Source organism: Zea mays, chromosome 1 (genome assembly GCF_902167145.1).
Source record: "Zea mays cultivar B73 chromosome 1, Zm-B73-REFERENCE-NAM-5.0, whole genome shotgun sequence".
Taxonomy (NCBI): Eukaryota; Viridiplantae; Streptophyta; class Magnoliopsida; order Poales; family Poaceae; genus Zea; species Zea mays.
Genome location: NC_050096.1, coordinates 241247300 through 241267869, shown reverse-complemented (window position 1 = coordinate 241267869; position 20570 = coordinate 241247300). Strand labels below are relative to the sequence as shown.

Below are 20570 nucleotides of genomic sequence, written 5' to 3'. Positions count from 1 at the left end.
TCATGAATAATGAATCCTAAGAACTTGCCAGCCAACACCCCAAAAGCACATTCACGTGGGTTCATTTTTAAACCATAACGACACATCTTGTTAAAGGCTTTGCACAAATCGGCTATATGAGAATCAAATTTAGTCGATTTGACTATTATATCATCAATGTAAGCTTCCACAATGTTTCGTAACAACTCATGAAATATCAAATTCATAGCCCTTTGATAAGTGGCACCGGCATTTTTTAAACCGAATGTCATGACCACCCACTCAAATAACCCAATAAAGCCTGAACATATAAAGACAGACACATCTTTCTTGGCCATGAAAATCTGATTGTATTTGACATTACCATCATGAAAGCTAATAACTATCTTCCTTCATACATTATTAATTAACATGTCGACTACAGGCATAGGATATTCATCTTTAGGAGTCGGTCTATGTAGATTTCAGAAGTCAATACATACTCTAAGCTTACATGAATCCTTCTTCTCTATCGGCACAATATTAGAGACCCACTCTGCATATCTACAAGGCCTATAAAGTTAGCTTCTAAGCGCCAATGAATTTTGTCCTTGATCCTAGGGAGTAAGTCCAGACAAAATGACCTTGGTCTTTGCTTGAAGGGCATGAAACCAGGCTTAATAGGTAATCGATGCTCCACTAGCTCTCTGCTTAATCCTGGCATCTCAGTGTAGCTCCAAGAAAACAATCAGCATATTCTTTTAATAAGCCGATCATTTCATCCCTAGAATCGGCTTCCAGGGTCTTGTTTACAAAAGTCAGCCTTGGAATTTTACCATCTCCTATGTCAATCTCCTCCAAAGGATCGATCGATGTAAATCCCTGCCCTAGTTTGTCAAGATCTCTAAACTCCTCTATTATGCTTACCTTAGAAGATTTTGAGGCTCTCTTCGCATCTGCGGACTATCCGTCCTTAGAGGTCGGACCGTCCACGATAGTGGACTCGCTCTGCTACCCTCTCTAGTAGCCATCAATCTGTCCGACCTTAGGTACAAAACAGTCTGTGGGAACATCAGACCGTCCGACCTTAGGGGTTAGACTATCCATGATAGGTGTTCGCTCTATGGTGCTCTCTGGTGTACCTCGGACCGTCTGGCCTCAGGGGTCAAACCCTCCACGTACTAGCAATCATCATCTATGGGTGTGTACATTATTTTAACCTTATTTATGGTTTAACCGATTTTCCATCGGCTCTAGCATTACAGGGATGAACCCTCTTCTGTCTATGCTTATGAATTGATAATCGAAAAAATCAACTCTCGTGAGACATGTGGCAGTCTCATAGGTCCAAATTACGGAGGCATCAACTGCGGCAATGCGGGCAGACAATAGACCAGGCACAGGGACAATTGGCAATGTCCCCCTTACCCTAGACTTTGTTCGTCGGTTGCTATATGAGCCGACAAACTTAAGCGACGTCCGTCCTAGGGGTTAACTAAGTTTGTCGGCTGACCTAGTGGCTGATAAATTTAATATTAACGTCCGACGTATTTAACGTTAAATTTATCAAGACCGACAAATATAGGATAATTGATGAATCTTTGTTATTTTCCTATAGTGAAGTTATAATGCACTTTAGCTTTTTCAGAGCTTTTGCTTTTTGGTACGTACATATACATTATGTCTCGATGTAAAGTAAAAATTATGTAGCTAGAAAAGCTAAAATAATTTATAATTAAAATGAAGGGAGCAATAGTGCTACATTCAGATCGTTTTGGTGCTCTATTAATGACAGTGGCGGAGCTGGCGAGTATGTCGTCCCGGCATACCCTGCAAGTAGTGATTTCCCTTCGACCCCTTCTGCATAGATACGTGCTCTACGTTGGCTATTCCCGTTTTCAAACCTTCGTACGCCCGCAGACGGCTGTTGGCTAGGAATTGCAACGGAGAATTCCACATTAGGTTTTGGCTCCACATACCCGTCTTCGTGACAAAAAAGTTTCCCATAGGGATCCCCACGAACTCTTATAGACGACATTTCTTTCTCATCACCGTTCCTCGTAGAGATAAATTCCTGTCGGAGATCTCTGTGCCCGCTTAAATTATAATCATGACATACTTTTTTTGTTATTAATATAAAACATTGTCACTTATACACATTGTCAGATGTTAAAAATCATTTTATGTACATCAAAATAAACATATTTGTGCAACGAGCGATCTCTGAATAATATAATTATTTATTTTTATATATATTACATGAAAACATTAACATATATAAGTTTAACGGGTCCCCGCGGAAAAAGTGATGAGAAATGCTTCCTCATCCCGTCCTGGTTTACTCATTATGGGAGGATTTTTTTTTCGTTTACATCCTGTGGGAGAGAACCATCATCATCCCTAATGAAGGAATTCTCCACAGCAAATTAGGGATTGGGTGCACATTGCCATCTCTACTGCTGGCTACAGCTTGTTCCTAGTGCCTGCCTACCTGAGGCTGCGGTGGCGTGACCACGCCGGCCTAGTGGGCTGGTGGCCTGGTGCCCTGGTAGTTGCTAGTTCGAGCTAGGGCTTGTGCACAGTGCGTCTGCGGCTCTGCGCCATTGCTAACCTGATATCTGTTTTTTTTTTGTTCATTTATATACACACGTTATCATGGGCCATGGACCCTTAAATAAATTTATTAAATTATATTTAAAAGTTTTGAACGATATACCCTTAAATAAAATCCTAGATCCGCCACTAATTAATGAGACGGTTTTTTGTATTTTTGTATTCTCGTAAGCTTTGAGCTTGATTGGCAGCCTTTCATATAGTGAATTCTGATATAGAGTACAAGGCCATATAGGATAGGAACCTATACACAAGTACACAACCACAGAAAATCCTAGTACCTCTGTATGTTCTCTCACCTTGTACGTCATCAACCTGCCGAAGTCTTGGCGTAGCCACCTCACACCCCGGCGCTATGCGGTCAAGAAAGACTGTATGGTCACGTGTTAGTGGTTAATTAACTGGATGGACCGAGCAAAATATTGTCACTCCCTATGTCACGTTCCACCCGATCGAATTTGGCTCGGCTAACTTTATACTTCTATAAATCCATAGCCATCGCGCGGTGTGGAGCATAGCAAAACTCGTGCTGACACAACACACAAGCACAAATTGTGAACTGCGTGACGCCGCGAGGGGTTAAGTCAGCAAGCAAGCAGGCAGACAGCCATGGCAGTCGCAAGCGCCGAGAACACGTCGTCGCTGCTCCCGCTCGACGGCCGCGTAGCGCTGATCACTGGCGGCTCCCGCGGCATCGGCCGCGAGGTGTCCTCCCAACTCGCCACCCTGGGCGCGCGCGTCGTGGTCAACTACGCGTCCAATTCCGCCAGGGCAGACGAGCTCGTCGCGGAGCTCGCCTCCCGCGGCCACCAGGCCGTGGCCGTCCGCGCCGACGTGTCGGACCCGGACGCCGTGCACGCGCTCTTCGACCGCGCCGAGGAGGCGTTCGGGTCCCCGCCGCACATCGTTGTCTGCTGCGCGGGCCTCCTCAATGCCAAGTACCCGGCGCTCGCGGACACCGCCGTCGACGACTTCGACGCCATGTTCGCGGTGAACGTGCGCGGGACGTTCCTCGTGTGCCGCGAGGCGGCGAACCGCGTGCCAGCCAACAGCGGCGGCCGCATCGTGACGTTCTCGTCGTCCATCGTTGGCACGCTCCTTCCGGGATACGCAGCGTACACGGCGACCAACGCCGCCGTGGAGGCGATGACGAAGATCCTGGCCAAGGAGGTGGCGGCGAAGGGGGTGACCGCGAACGTGGTCGCGCCGGGGCCCGTGCGCACCGAGCTGTTCTTGGCCGGGAAGGACGAAGCGTTCCTGCGGAGGGTGGAGCAGCAGTCCATGGGCCGCATCGCCGAGACGACGGACGTGGCACCGGTGGTGGCGTTCCTGGCCAGCGACGCCGCGGCTTGGGTTAACGGCCAGGTCATCAGGGTCAACGGCGGTTTTGTCTAATAAGGGTCCAAGTGCGCCAGATGTTCAGATATAGTGGTATCTGCCACATACGCAAGTTTTTTAAAAAAAAATACGCAAAAATGTGAGTGGCGCGTGTGTGTTTTAATAAAAAAAAATCAAGTTATGCAGTGTACTGAGTGCGGATTATGCCGTGTAACTCAACTTATTATATGAACGTCATATCAAGTTACTGCGGAACAAGGGCTCTACAGCGATGCTGTCCACGTTTCGCTTTGACTAGAGAGGTTATACTGAGATCGAGTCTATTGGCTTAGCTTTAATTTGTTATTTCTATAATAATTTTGTCTCTATAGATTACAACTGTATGAGTCCAAACAACCGGCTTTAATTCAAAAAGAACAGCCTAAATAGGCAAGAGGGAGTAAGCAACCTACCTCGAGTGAGACCCAATAATCAACTACGTGAGCTATAAGACTATGACCAACAGATTGTGTATATATAAGATAAAGTTTAAAATAAAATATTAAGATGAATAAACTGTTAGAGATATATGGATCGACATGCAATCAAGCATGCTATGGTAATGCACAAACGCCTTTCATTAGGACTCATAATCTAAAAAGTGTTTTGAGAATTTATTAGGGTATCTATGCAAATTCGTACACAAGTTTGAATTCTTAAAAAATGAAGGTTGCTGGCCCTCGACAACACCAGGAATGCTCAAATAGACATCACACTACTTAACTCCTTCCCACAAATACTAATTTTTTTCTATGGACATCCTTGATGATATTAAATGCCACTAGCCTTAAAGGCTATCTCCAGCAACGTACTCTAAATTTCATCATCTAAAGAATTATTCTCTGTCCTTTACAGTTTTCTCTAAAAGATTTCATCATCTATATCTTCACCGTCTCCAGCAACGTCCTCTAATTTTTGTCCTCTACAGCATACCAACTATAAAAATAGATTGTATTCCCTTACCCAACAACAAGTAAACAATATTTGTACTGCTGCTTTTGCTTGCTTTGCAGTCGATCCGTACTGCTTTTGCTTGGTTCTAGGTGGTTTCGTACTGCTGCTAGCAGTGCTTGCAGTGCACAACACTAGTCCTATGCCGGATAGAGGAGCCTCCACGGATAGCGGACACTTTGCAGCTCCTCTACTTTAGAGTTCCTTTTAGCGGTTGCTGCTAGACACAAAAAGTAGCCTGCAAACGCTATATTTAGAGCTCAGAACCATAGACAGGTTGTTGCTGGAGCTAGCCTAATAAGATGCCACTTAGGCTGATAAACTTTAAAAATGTATTTCTAGTTGTCTAAGCTGCTTGTTAATACTGCATATTTCTAACCTTATAAAATAATACATAACAGACTATACTAACTACTGGCGTGCACTAGTTAACCAGTTTAGGAACTAGAAAAGTATTTTTAAAGTCTGTGAAACTAATTGATGAGATGTATAGTTAAAATCATGGTTCCTTATTTTGGAGTTATTGTTGTACCACATATTGATTGTATGCATATTCACCGCTTTAAAAGTAAAATACACATATCCTACTCATATAAATACTTATAGGGGCTTCGTTTCGCATGAATTGGAATTTTCTTAATAGGATAGGCTATTTAGTTTGGAATTCGATATTTCACCACTTTCTAAAGTTCAAATATATGTCTACCTCAAATTTATTGAGGAGATAGATGAAAATTGATTTTATGTATCTCCAAGCTATGATTTTACTCTGTAATTTATAACATGCTCTTTAGTTCGCTCTCCTACTGTGAAAATATAGCACATAAATATTTTCCTCATATGGCCAAATACACAAATATATTCTATATAAAATCATATTAACTTAATTGATTTATGCCTAAATTATTATTATTAGACTAGAATTCAATTCCAATGATCCAAACGAGTTCTTATAATATTACGTGACTTATTTTAGAAACTTGAGCTCACAAAATTTCTCTTATTTGGTCTCTGTATGGTGGAATTATGTCATTTTATAATCTCTGTTCGTTTAGCTAGTCGTTGTGGACTTTCTTTTAATCGCTTATTTCATTGACCGTGTTGTACCATGACATATTGCATGGAGTAAATAATAACATCAGTTAGTCAAATTAAAGAGCGGAGACAATCAATAAAAAAATCTTAAATTTTTTTGATGAATAGTTTACGTGGTTATTATTGTAAGTCGTCGCAACTCACGGTCAAACGACTAGTTACAATAAAAGCTTAGGTGGATCCTCTCCTCTTTTGACCGTTGACAGTAAAAAAATGTAAGCAGTAAAATATCATTTTTTTCTCTAGGGAGAGAGGGAAGGGGGCGGCCGTTGTTTCTCAACAGAGTAGAGTCGAAACAGAATCCTGACTTCGAGTCTTGTCTTGTGGGCTGTGCCTGTGACGGACTGACGGCACAGAGGTAATGGAGGCCGCGCCTACCACCATCACCGTCCAGGTCAAGTTCGCCGGGCGGACGATCCCCGTGGAGGTCCCGGCAGCGGCTTCCGGCGCGGAGCTGAAGCGCCTCCTCCAGCCGCTGACCAATGTCCTCCCGCGCGGCCAGAGGCTCATCTGCAAAGGCACCGATCCCCAAACCCTTGTTACCTCTTGAGTCCGCGGATTCGCTCCCATAGTAGCCAACCCTCGACTCCCTTGTGGTCGCAGGCAAAGTGCTCCAGGATGCCGCAAGCCTGAGCTCGATGCAAGTAGTGGGCGGATCCAAGGTGATGCTCATCGCGTCGCAGGGGCTCCATCAGGGGGTACGGCATCAATCACCTCGATCTGTCTTAATTCCCCATACCTGTGCTGCTTTGATGTGGTCATTATGTTAGTTTGTTCAGATATTTAGCATTGAATTTGTTGGAGTAGGATGTCCATGAGCGTGTGCATAAGTTCGATTTTTACCTGGTAGTGGAGGGAGGACAGTTTCAGTTGTACCTTGTTACTACTTGACAAGTGTTTCATAGACGATAGGGTAAATTGCTTAATTTCACCATTGAACGTGGAGTGCTTACAGAATCTGCTTTTCGTTGTCTACTCTTAAACAGGATGGTCCTATCACAAATAATAGCAGTAGCTCAGCAACAACTGTGAGAAGGCCTTCAAATGTTAAGGAGAATCAAACACAAAAGCCAGAGGTAGTTGTCACCAAAAGCCGATCTGAGCGCTGGAAGTTAACAGGTGTTGTTGCGCTGCAAGACTGTGACTTGAAGGTACATATCTTATTCCAATTTATTTGAATCACTTCTATGAAGGTCCTGGGGATGCATGCTGACATAGGATAATTGTGATTCAAATTTGCGAAATCTAGAAATCTACCCGTGGTCAATAGAAGTGTCTTGAAGAAATACCATTATATGTTTGATTACTGTCTTTATTACAATTTGCAAGCAGACCCTAAAAGGCTAGAAGAAAATGTCTAACACTAATTTTGCAAGAATCCTTTTGTATATTTCTGATCATGATTGACACAATGATTTGTACCCATACCTCTAACTAAACTATATACTGAATTAGTTATGGCATCTCAGTTTGGTGCTACAGTTTTATCACCAAATGTTGGAACAGATATCCTATTTAATTATTTGTTCATTGATGCTACTGTTGCCTAACCACTCAACATTCACTTCTTCCTGCTTTATGAGATCCAATGATATTGAGTTGTTATCGCCACGTTATCTTCCTATACCAATTCCCTTTTGAACAAAGTTGGACTGATCTTTTGTGGGTGTCTTTCTCTATAGGTAATACCTGAAGAAGTCTGGGATTGTGGCACCTCGATACGAATACTAGACATTAGCTACAACTGTATCAAGGAAATTCCACACAAAATCTCTGCTCTTAAATCTCTAAATGTAATTATTCTTTCCCACTGAGTGAATTGGGTTATTTTCTTCCATAAGGAACTATAATTGTAAATACATGACTTAATTTTATATTGCAGAAATTGCTCCTAACTGAAAATGATATAGTTGATGATAGCATCTGCTGGGAAGGTCTATCATGTCTTCAAAAGCTATTGAATTTATCTTTAAGCGAAAACCGGTATGTCCGATTCTGAAACTCTTGTCCTGTCACTGTTATTCATAGTAGTACTATAAATTTTCGGTGATGTTGCCAGTGGATATAAAGCAATGTTTATAGCTATGTTCACCAAAACTGTTTTGTTCTTTATATTCTCAAACTTTTTGCTTTGACTCACCCACTGTGAGCTAGGAGCTAGGTATTGACCCAGAATCAACCAATAGCTTGCAGAAAGCTGAAACATGCGATATGTTGAAGTATAAGAGAGAATGCATACTAAATCTTGGCTTCTAACTTTTTTCTTTAGTGTGTGGTGGAATCCTCCAGGTGGGAGATATATCTGAGTGGTTAATCGGGGCGATATGTTGAAGTATAAGAGAGAATGCATACTAAATCTTGGCTTCTAACTTTTTTCTTTAGTGTGTGGTGGAATCCTCCAGGTGGGAGATATATCTGAGTGGTTAATCGGGTGCAAACTATTGCGCTAAACATCCACATTAGTTCTCTGAAGATGTCTATACGTGTTCATGATTTTTTTGGTTAAATGGGATAGTTGAATTATCCTATTGAGAAACTAAACCTCATCACCTCATTGTTTGTTACCTATGTTTCTGTCAACATGTTGAATAATTTTTTTTGCAATTGACTCCTGCCACCAAGATGCATGAAGTATCACATTGGTAGTTTGGTACAAAAAGGGGATATTTTGTAGTTCTAATTAGATATTTAGAATACAATATCTCTTATCTTCTTAGTGCTATTGAGCATGATGACTGATAAGTATGTTTTTGTTATACATGAAAATAAGATGACGTGATCACCCACTTTCTTCTTTATCTTGCAGACTGGTTAGCTTGCCACCAACTTTGGGTTCACTGACTTCTCTTCGTGAACTGTGTGTTGCAAAGAACAGGCTTGATAACTTGCCTGTAGAAATAGGACTGCTGAAGCACCTCCAGGTCCTCATAGCAAATAACAACAGGTTTGTGCCAGAACTCACTATTTTTGGCTTGCAGTACCTTATTTGTTCTGTCATACTTTTATGTGTTTATAACTGAATTTTGACACTGTACTTTTGTTTATTTTACATACTGGTAAAGGAATGCTTCAAATCAAGAGTGATGCGATGTTATTGATGTGTTCCCATTTGAGATTGACTGTTTGTCAATCAGGTTGAGGGGGTTGAAAAGGACCATGTCTAGATGGTTCAGTAGATCAATGTCTCAAGAGTTGACATTAAGACTTGTGTGCTGACAGTTATAACTATACGGTGCTGATTCTATTTTAGTACAATTTATTATATTTATGTATCCCAAAGAGTACATTTACAGCCCAGAAAAAGTGAAAGGCCTTAGTCAGACTATCTGCATCGCTTGCCGCTCCCCTTCCCCCTTCCCTCGTTAGGGGCAACAGGAGCCCCCTAAAAGATGCAACGGTGCTCTCTTTGAGTCCCTCTATCCTATAGAAACCTTCTCTCTCCCCCTAGATCTAGGGAGACGCTACTTCGTGTTCCCGCGCACGCAGTGAAGACCTCCGCTCCTGTTCGCCGCCTTTCATCGTACCGCCGGCCGCCACTTGACTCGGGCTGGAGCAGATGGAGCGCTGCTCGTCGCCTCGTCGGCCCCTGCGCGGGACCTCGCCAAGCTGGGACGCCGAGGCAAAGCTCAAGACGCCGCCGTCGCGTCCATCAACCAGCGCAACGACGACACCGTATGGGAGAGCGCGTGTGCGGCGCTCCTCACCATCATTGCGGCAGCGCTCCATGGCTCCACGCCGACCACCTGATGGTGCCCACCCAGCTGTAGCTAGACGCGCTTATCCAGAACGGCTCGTCGGAGTGGAGGAGGCTCTGTTACGACGAGGCGTGTATGGCATAGTCTCGAACCGAGCCAACCGTGAGCTGCTCACCTGGGCGCTTGCCAAGGTCGCCGATGCCGGGAACCGCGTTGTCACGCTCCACATCACTACCACGTCCGCCATCGACGGCACTGCCCGCCTGCCCACCATCCATGATAAACCATCCGTCGAGCGTTTCTGCTGGCTGGGATGCTATTTGCTTGCTTGTGTTCCTGTGGTGGTGTGGATTACAAAGCCTCGTTCTGTTCATTCCTCATTTGACATTATTTGAGGTTAAATTAACCCCCATCTTCCTTACCTTCCCTCTAGCCTCTTCCATGATTTCTCGGGCGACTGGATGAGTAGATCAGGGCCACGGTGTTGCGCGCATCGGAGCTTGCCGGCGTTCGTCCGGCCGGCCGGCCGCTCCCCGCTCCCAAATCAAATCTTACTAGGAAACAAAAAAATCTATCATCGTTGTTATACATTGACGCCTGCTTTTTTCGCTAGCCATCCCTGTGGGTTTCATTTGGTGATGCTGGCCGTTCAAAGCTTTGATGAAATAATTAGCAAAGAGATAAAAAAACATTTGGAGGAAGGTATGGTAGTTGGAAAGGAAATAATTTTATATGTGGATATTGGGATTTAGAGGGATGATTTAGGGGTAATCGTTGTGGGGGAGCTGATATAAGGGGAGGAATCTTGCTGAGGTAGCAAGATATTGGGATATAGGGGGACAGCCTCAGTTTCTGTTTCTAGCGCACTTTATTGTTAGTAATGTGCTAACACTAGTGGGTTGTTACTAGTTCTATTCTATCATAGAAGAAAAATTATTGGGAGAAGAAATGTTTTTCTTGTTACTTCTTATGGAAACTATACTAGTACTGTTCTGTTAAGGAATAAAACTTAAATGTTATGTTGTATGTCACATTTGACTTGTTTACACTTGTTGGCAGGATAACTTCATTGCCTTCATCAATAGGAGATTGTGAATCTCTCACTGTGGTGTGTTGTCTCTCACATATTGGCCTGCTTGTGCCTCATATATTCTTGAAGAGTACTCTGTATTGAACCTGATTTTTGAATTTTTCAGGTTCACCTGTCATCAAATCTCTTAACTGAACTGCCAGAGACCTTTGCGAACCTTCGTAATCTTAAGGTGTGTGTGCCTTTAGATGCATGAAAGGTGCATTTGTTAGAAAATAAGATAAAATTACTAAGATGGTATATTGATATATCATCGCTTACAGGAAATGAAGTGCTGAATTAGCATATTCTGTTATCTTAATTTGTTAAAATTCCAGTTTTCTCATTGTGAGATAGCAATGATTTTCACAATATGGATGAAACCACAGAATATTTATTGTCCAATTGCAACAATGGTCACATAGAAGGTGTATAAATGAATACAGAGTTAGTCCCGTGGATAGCTGCGAAACTACAAGATGTATGATATTTCAATATCTATTGTGGAACAAAACTTGTGCGTGCAGTTTTATGGTCTTAGGACTGCAGAGTTATTTTCTTTTTGCTTCTCAGTATATCATGCATGGAACTTTGGGTTTATGACCTGGACAGCCAGAAAGAGTCGCTTGTTCTCGAATTCTATTATTTCATTAGCACATATTAGTGGACCAGTTCAGTTTAACTTGACGAAACTTTTGTATCATGCTGTTTCTGGCTCTTCTACGATATTTGTTGAGGGTAATGTTTATTTGTCTCTTTTTTGGTACAGATTTGTTCTTATTTTTCATTTGCAGTTGCACTTTACTCCTAACGACCATTGTGTAACATTCTTTATATGAAGCAAATTTATTCAGCAGGCTTTGCATATAAGATATCTACCAGTGTGTAACATTCTTTATATGAAACAAATTTGTTCAACAGAATTTGCTTATAAGCAACAATGGCCTTACGTCCTTGCCAGCAGCGTTTTTCAAAAAGTGCTCGCAGCTTACTACACTGGATCTCCATGGCACAGAAATCACAAATGATGTTCTTCGACAGGTACCATTTCCTTGGAGTCTTCATGCCTGCGCTTGCATGTTCATATTTTCCCTTCGCACTTTGTTAGTATTGATACTACTTTCTTACCTTCATTGCCGTATTATATTGCGATCTGCTTTGTATGGTTACACTCTATATTTATGTGTCTAATATCATCATTTGTTAGCAGTGGCCTAGTAGAGATGCAGTTTTTTTATGTATTCATCCATTTTTTGAGACAAGTACAGCTGATTAATTTGACCGCGCAAGTTGTCTTTGGGCTCTGTTAGAGGCATTTTCCAGTGGCATTCTCAAATTGACATGTTCCGTGGTCATTTTTTTTGACATGTTCCAATTCCCTAACAGGTGGAGGGGTGGGAAGAGTTCGACCAGCGGCGGAGGCAGAAACATCAGAAGCAGCTCGACTTCCGTGTTGGCTCATCTGGTGTGTTCGATGAAGGCGCGGATGATGATAATAGGCGAAGGTGACTGCCTGAAAATTGTGAGCATAATACTTTGCTACGATATTTCTCCCAAAGAACCGTAGAAATGTACAACTGAAAACTACTTCTATGGAGCCCGAGATGTACAACCTTTTTCATTCAGTCACGTAGATAGACACGTCAGGAAAACAACATCCTTGGAAAGCCATGGCAGATAATGAGGTAATAATAACAACGCCGCACTCATGCGACGCCCCCATTGACCCTGATAACCTGCCCGTTCACCCAGCCCGAGGCCTCGCTCGCCAGGAACGCCACCACGGGCGCTATGTCTGTCGTCTCGGCTATACCCATGGAGTTCTTTATCCTCTCTAGGAACGCCTCATCCTTCCCGGCAAGGAAGAGCTCCGTGCGCACAGGGCCCGGCGCCACCACGTTGGCCGTGATCCCCTTCGCCGCCACCTCCTTGGCCAGGACCCTCGTCATCGCCTCCACAGCGGCGTTGGACGCAGCGTACGCCGCGTAGCCCGGCGGCAGCACGGCAACCGTCGTGGACGAGAACGTCATGATGCGCCCACCGCTGTTGGGGGGGATGCGCCGGGCGGCCTCCCGGCACACCAGGAACTTGCCGCGCGTGTTCACCGCGAACGTGGCGTCGAAGTCCTCGACGGCAGTGTCGGCCAGCGCGGGGTACTTGGCGTCCATGATGCCCGCGCAGGCGACCACTACGTGGGGCGGGGACCCGAATGCCTCCTCGGCGCGGTCGAAGAGCGCGCGCACGGCGGCCGGGTCGGAGACGTCCGCGCGCACGGCCACGGCGCGGAGGCCGCGCGAGGCGAGCTCCGCGACGAGCTCCTCGGCCTTGGCCGGGTTGGTGGCGTAGTTGACCACGACACGCGCGCCGAGCGCGGCGAGGTGGGACGACACCTCGCGGCCGATGCCCCGGGAGCCACCGGTGACGAGCGCGATGCGGCCTTCGAGCGCCGGCGCGGTGGACACTGCTGCCATGGCGAGCTGCTCACTGGCTTGTTGCCGTCGTCACAGTCAGTGAGATGGCGAGCACGCTGTGGTTCGCTTGCGTGCGGTTTGATCGCAGACTGCCGGTGTTGCAACTGCGAGTTTACCCCTACTTTATACAGGTTATCGCTGGCGCTCGGACGTCACGGCTCGCGTCAGAAGCCGCACGTTGATTAGGGTTTGTTTGGTTATTTTCAATCCATATGGATCGGATGAGATTGATACGGATCAGAGGGGATTTTAACTTACTGGGGATTGAAACCCCCTCAATCCCCCTCAATCCATATGGATTGAGGGAGAACCGAACAAGCCCTTAGTGTTTCTCTAGCCCCTAATTTAACGTTTGGTGACGGTGATGCTCCATCTCGTAGAAGACGATGATACAACACCTATAATTTCAACTGTGCTGCCGTTGTGCACGTTGCTCATGGAGTGGACGTGACTTGCATCCATGATGCTTGGGTCCAGCGCGGTCGGGCGTAGGGGTAGGGCCTTCACAGCACAACTTACCTCCCATCAACGATGAATGGCCCATTAAGAATTGTCTTATTTAGGAGGCCACACGTCGTTATACTTAGGGATGAAAACGGTCGGAAACGGTATTTATTCGGTAATCAGTTTTTTAGTCGTTTTTCTTTGATTGCGAATAAATAGGATATAGAATCTATAATACAAATTTGTATTCTTGTTTTTAACATTCAACTTCTAAAGATTCATAAAAGGTAAACCTCAAATTCATCATATATTTTTTTAAATAATAGATATAAACTTCGGTATGGATTCGGAAATAAATTCGGTAATTTTTTCAACTTTTTGTGTTGTAGAGAGCAAATAATACATAAAACAATTTATGTAATATTTTATTCGTATTTGTACTAATGTACTTGATAACATAAAAAAAGATCAATATCAAATTTTATACATATCTATTTTAAAATATTAAATTTATCCTAAAAGTTCGAATTACCACTTTCATCCCTAGTTATACTCTTGCAGAATTCACATGTGATAGTTATTTCAACTAAATAACTTTTAACTTTACCACAATTATTAATTCATAACAACTTCCCACATATGTCAACTCACATCAACTTTCTCATAACTCACAACTAGAATCATATTTTTAGAAATCTGCAGCTAAACCGAATAGACCTGACTATTAATAATAGCTAACATTTTAAATAGCAAAATAAAACATAGCATATCAAAAAGGCTTGGACGTTTGAAACTTCTTGTTTGTTAATTAATTGGATCAACTCGCCAACGTAAGACCGAATGACCATGTCCACCAGCTTGTTTTTGCAACTTAGAGCAACTCCAAGAGACTCTCTATATTCTTCCTAATTAATATGAATAGAGATTTTTGTTGAAAAAAAATAACTCTTCAACAACTTATTTAAATGGTTATCTAAATATAGTTATCTTATATTATGGGTTTCTCGCTAGCCAAAGATAGAAAACGTGAATGACTCTCTATGGTGCAAACAACATATAAAAAAGTTATTGAAGACTGAAAAGATATACAAAGTGGTTTTATGCAAATGACTCCCCAGGTGATAATTTAGAGAGTGAATTTTATAAAGACTCTTAGAGATGCTCCTAGCTTTCCTGGCCTACATGACGGTTTATTTTTTTCTTCTCGCCATCTTGTTGCTAGGGATCCTAGTTTGTTACTTGAGTACTACTTTTAGTGTTTTAGAAATTAACATTTGACCTATTCTCCGTAGTGTAAGACCTGTATATATTCTGAAGCTTTATAGTTAAGTGAAAATATGCTTTGGTTTCCTTGTTTTTAGGACCCAATTATGTATTTAGTTCATGAGCCACCAAATCCAAGGTATGGCCTTAGCAGGAATTTTATAGGAAAACAGATAAACATAAAAAATCACATTTCAAATATGCCCTTAACTCGAATGGATCCCCTTATGTCCACCTATACCTTGAAGATTTTTTTTTCTATACCTAGAAAATCTATAGTTATGAATCTCCCATTCAATTAGTTATTAGCAAACACAATGTGGAATTTATTGTGTATCGCTTGTGTCAATGTTAATGAGCTAGCTATTTTGTGATTTAATTATATTTATCTAACTTTGAATCAAACAGCTTCCATGCCTCATACTAAATGCTAGCGAAATAAAAAATAATCTTGTGTGAGAAACTAAAAGGATATCAACACAATTTAATTAGATGACTATTGTACACATATACTGTGCGTTTTAACTTTTAAGGGAGGTGGAAGATGACATAAATTTTTTGAGACGATCAGGCCATGACATGAGTGGTATGGTATGGCTATGGCATCAACGAAGGTTTTGCAATTCTAATTTCAACAAACAGTGTTAAGGACGAGGGATGACAGACCGAGGGATACTAGTGCATATTCAATGTATGGGTCCATGCACCAACACAACTTTCCTTCTATGATAATTCTTCGGATGTGAGATGAGGACATTCAACATCAACAAAATCTCTGAGAATGTCAAGCTTTGGCCTATTCGATGTATGAATCCCTACACCAACACAACTTTCCATTGATGATAACTCTCCATATGTGAGGTTGTCATTATTCACCCTCAAGAAAATTTCTGTCTAGGAAACACCGAGAGTAGCAAATGCTTCATGAATTTGACAAGTTCTTCTTGTTTGGGTTGCTTTCTTTTACTCTCCAATTCAATCTCTCAACCCAACACTTAGATTTCTCAAATAATGTTTGATCTCACAAAGATAGGGTTGAGAGTGTCTCACGAAGCTTAGGATAGAGGCATAGAGCTCTCATCCACCACAAAAGTAAGCAACATCCATTTGAAGACACATACAAACATTATCCATATCCAAGTCATATTCCAAATATGGTCAAGCCAATTCATGATTTCTTATATCATTCATTTTAGCCTGGCACCCTCAATATGCATTTCAATGTTTGTTCATAATAACATTGTCCTTCTTTATTCTTCCAACTTGATCAATATCAATGCATAGTGATTTTCTAAGTCTTTGTCCATAAAGCAAACCAATATCAAGACTATCTTATATTCATTATATATTGTATACTTTATCATTTAACCTTTGCCTATAATTTATTTGCCTACCCATTCCTAACTCATTCTTCAATACTTGATCAATAACAATCCACTATAAATCTCTTCTTGTTCATGCAAAGCAAACTACTATTTGAGGCCACACCATGCTCATTTCTCTTTATCTATTTTTGGCTTATTAAAACCATTGAAGGTATGACATGAGTTTTATATCATCATTAGCACCGAAACCTACTTAGGGATTCATCAAACTCATTATTTTGTTAATTATAATTATTTTGTTATTTAGCCATCAAAACACGCTAGAAGATCATGATGAACTGATGAACTTTTAGTGCTAAACTATGTAGATTTTATCTTGCATTAATCATTAATGTCTTATCTCTAGCTTCCTTCTCCCACCAAAACCACACCTCGTTCCTTTTACACTAGGCGAGATTCCTATAACCATTAGACTGTCTCCAACAACTTTCTCATTCTATCTTCTATCATATCTTGTATTCTAAACTTCACTATATGAACAATGCGGTATACAATACAAAACATGTTTTATATAACTATATGCACGATCTGCTGAAGACATCCTTAGGATATCAGACCTTTCACGAGAATTCCAGCATGTGATGAGTGCTAAGGTGGTGCAATTAGGGATGGCAACGAGGAATTCCCTGTCGGGTTGTACCTCCCCATCTCCATCACCGAGAGAAAAAAAAAATTCTCCATGGAGATCCCCTGAATGGTTGCGGGGGACATTTCTTTCCCATCACCATTACCTGCGGGATAAATCCCCATCGGGGATCTCCATCCCCGCGTAAATTATACTCAAGACATACTTTCTTTGTTATTAATGGAAACATTGTCATTTATACACATTGTGAGATGTAAAAAAATATTATGTGTACATCAAAATGAACATATTTGTACAACAAGTGATCTCTTGACAATGTCATTGTTTATTTTTATCATTAACTATTATAAAACACCGTCAGATGTAAGCTTAACGGGTCCCCACGGGGAAGTCCCCGTTTACTGTCGGGGGAGAATTTTTCCCCATTAACATCCTCGTGGGGAAAGAAACTTCTCTATCCTCATCCCTTAGGGCTAGTTTGAGAGTCTAAAACCGGAGGAAATTTGAGGGACTAAAATCCACTTTTTATTCCAAATTGAATAAGGAGTGGATTTTATTTCATCCAATTCCCCAAACTATCTCTTAGAGCTAGTTTGAGAACTCCATTTTTCCCACGAGTTTTTCATTTTTCTAAAGTTTATTTTCCCTTGGGAAATTAGAAATACCATGGAAAATGGGGTTATCAAACTAGTCCTTAATGAAAGAATTCTTCGCGGATAATCGGGATCGAGACCCATTGCCATCTATAGGTGAAATAGAAAAGTTCCATGGATAACCCAGGCCCAACGCAGCCCGTGAGACCCCATGAACAGGCCAGGCCGAAATCCCCGGGCCGCAGTTTGCAACAGTCAACGGGCCGGCTGGCCGACCGACAAATGTTGCAACTCCGTTAAGCTACCACTACCGGCGGCCGCGTGCCCAGTACGGAGGACGGGAGGAGTGATCTCCACGCCCGCTCGCTCGCGTCCTGTCGCCTTGTCGGCGTCCGCCACTCCGCCCCCTCCAGCCAGATCCCTCCTATTCCCCCACTTCACTCCCAATCCGAATCCAGATCCGCGAATGCTGGGGCGGGCGGCGGCACTGTCCGCGCCACGGTGGCGCGGCGGGGTGCCAGACCTTCGCGCCGCGCTGCGGTCGGGGGGCAACCTCCTCTTCGCGCTCTTCGTGGCGGCCGTGCTCGCATTCACGCTCCTCGCGGCGTTCCACAGCCCCGACGATCCGCTCCTCCACCCGTCCTCTCACCAGCTCACCGATTTCCTCACCTCCGCCACTTCCACCTCCACCTTCCTCACTGACGACTCCGTGCTGCGCACCGGGGAGGACTTCAACTCCTCGTCCACCGGCGCCGCCGGCGAGGTCGCCGCTGGGGGTGTCGAAGTCGTCGCGGAGGCCGTCCCGTTCATCAAGCTCTCCGAAGTTGGCGCCGAGGCCGAGAAGACGGAGCCCGAGACGGAGCGGGCCGTCACCGTCGACACTGATGCGGCCACGGGCGAGGGTGCAGCGGTGGCGGAGGAAACCGCCGTTGCGGAGGCGGTTTCCTGCGACACGGAGGCGCCCGTGGACTGCACAGGAGACAGGGAACTCTTCAACCTGCTCATGCGCGCGGCCATCGAGCGGTTCCCCGACCTCCACTTCTACCGCTTTGGCCGTCCCGTGGCGGTGCCGGGGAGTCCCATGGAGTGTGACCTCGCGTGGCGCTTCCGCCCCGCTGCCGACGCCATCGGCACCGGCCGGACCACATACTACAAGGACTACCGCCGGTTCACGCTTACCCGCGACGTCAACACCTGCAGCCTCGTCGTCGACACCGTGGGTGAATACCACTCGGGTGTGGGTGCCAAGCGCAATGGACGGCGCAAGGGGAAGAAAGGGAAGAAGGGAAAGCAGGATGCACCTGTGACTGACTTCGTGCCGGTTAAGACACAGATTAGGCTGGACGAGAACACCGCCAACAATGAGGCTGCTGGGGCTGCAGCGGAGCCGGTGTTTGTTGTTGGTGAGGCTGTCAATGACAGCTTGCCAGTGGTTGCTTCTGAGTCTGATTTCAGCCGTGGTAAGTACCTTATTTACATTGGTGGTGGCGAGAGGTGCAAGAGCATGAACCATTTCATTTGGGGGTTCTTGTGTGCCCTTGGTGAGGCACAATTCTTGAACCGGACTCTTGTCATGGACTTGAATGTCTGCCTCAATGCACGGTATACTTCGAGTGGCAAGGATGAAGAAAGAGATTTCAGGCTCTACTTTGATTTTGAGCATTTGAAGCAATCTGCGTCCGTGATTGACCAGAGCCAGTTCTGGCAAGATTGGGGACAGTGGCACAAGAAAGATAGGCTCAAGAACTTCTACACTGAAGACATCAGGATGACCCCAATGAAACTTCGTGACATCAAGGACACATTGATCATGAGGAAGTTTGGGAATGTTGAGCCTGATAACTATTGGTCACGTGTGTGCGAGGGTGAGACTGAGGGAATAATCAAGCGCCCATGGCATTTCCTGTGGAAATCTCGTCGCTTGATGGAGATTGTATCTGCCATTGCCTCACGGATGAACTGGGACTTTGACTCGGTCCATGTTGTCAGAGGGGAGAAAGCGCAGAACACACAACTTTGGCCAAACCTTGACAGAGATACCTCACCAGACAGTCTCCTTATGGCACTTAATGATAAGGTTGGTGCTGGCCGGTATTTGTACATTGCTACCAATGAACCTGACAAATCGTTCTTTAACCCACTCAAGGAAAAGTATAAAACACACTTCCTTGATGATTTCAAGTACCTGTGGGATGAGAATAGTGAGTGGTTCACTGAAACTAAGGAGCTGAGCAATGGTCAGCCAGTAGAATTTGATGGCTATATGAGGATTGCAGTTGACACTGAGGTATTCTTGAGGGGGAAGAGGCATGTGGAGACATTCAACGAGCTTACACGTGATTGCAAGGATGGCGTGAATACATGCTCAGCTTCTTCCTGAACATTTGGTGGGCTAAGGTGAGCTGATACTATGAAATATTATGCTTCAGAGGATATTTTCGACTGTGTTATTGGTGTCTCTTATGCCACGCCTAGTCTTGTTGTAGCTAAGTAGCTGGTATCACTTTTTGTTATACCACTGTTTTGTGTTTCCAGATTACATTAGTACATTCAGTTCATGCATTGGGCTTGTGCTGTTTAGTTGAACATGCATTATTGCAGTTGTCTTCTGTATCTCTTCTATATAGCTCACTTGGATTTTTCCACCATGACCCATGTTACTCTCCATTCTATGATTTGTGTGTTTTTTCATATTTGTTGTCTTTGACAAATATAAATTCAGTTCAATAAATCTAACACGAACATCAATATTCAGTACACCTTGTTACCTGCATTGCTCGCCTTTCCTGCCTCTATACCTTATGCTGCTAAACTGAAGAACCATCCTTTGTTGAGTTCGCGGGTACTTGGTGATTGTCATCTTGATAAGCCTGCCTTCCTGTTGACCTTGTTGTGGTCAGGTAGCCTGGTTTCTCAGCTCACATAGTCACATCAGCCATGGAATGTGTCGGACTGATATGTCAACTAGTGTCTAACGCGCGCCCTGCATGCATTTTTTTATGATTATGTCAAAAATGTGTATATAAAGAAGAAGGGATATTGCATATAAGAGTACTGAAATAACATAATA

General features: G+C 43.7%; 4 protein-coding genes across 4 annotated transcripts; 3 read left to right on the top strand and 1 right to left on the bottom strand.

Annotated features, from left to right (window-relative positions):
* Positions 1-3085: 3085 nt before the first annotated feature.
* LOC100285342 (uncharacterized) lies at positions 3086-4094 on the top strand. The gene has a single exon (NM_001158234.2). The coding sequence runs from the start codon at positions 3181-3183 to the stop codon at positions 3964-3966; it is 786 nt and encodes a 261-aa protein (NP_001151706.2). The 5' UTR covers positions 3086-3180; the 3' UTR covers positions 3967-4094.
* Positions 4095-6268: 2174 nt separating this feature from the next.
* On the top strand, positions 6269-12491 carry LOC100282196 (uncharacterized). The gene is made up of 10 exons (NM_001155108.2): positions 6269-6512; positions 6598-6692; positions 6981-7145; positions 7677-7787; positions 7877-7977; positions 8801-8938; positions 10749-10797; positions 10886-10951; positions 11680-11799; positions 12145-12491. The coding sequence occupies exons 1-10, from the start codon at positions 6356-6358 to the stop codon at positions 12265-12267; spliced, it is 1125 nt and encodes a 374-aa protein (NP_001148580.1). The 5' UTR covers positions 6269-6355; the 3' UTR covers positions 12268-12491.
* Positions 12246-13315, bottom strand: LOC100285462 (versicolorin reductase). The gene has a single exon (NM_001158355.2). The coding sequence runs from the start codon at positions 13227-13229 to the stop codon at positions 12465-12467; it is 765 nt and encodes a 254-aa protein (NP_001151827.2). The 5' UTR covers positions 13230-13315; the 3' UTR covers positions 12246-12464.
* Positions 13316-17838: 4523 nt separating this feature from the next.
* On the top strand, positions 17839-20147 carry LOC100191413 (calcium ion binding). The gene has a single exon (NM_001136847.1). It carries the CDS (start codon positions 17967-17969, stop codon positions 19878-19880), a length of 1914 nt encoding a protein of 637 aa, NP_001130319.1. The 5' UTR covers positions 17839-17966; the 3' UTR covers positions 19881-20147.
* The last annotated feature ends 423 nt before the right edge of the window (positions 20148-20570 follow it).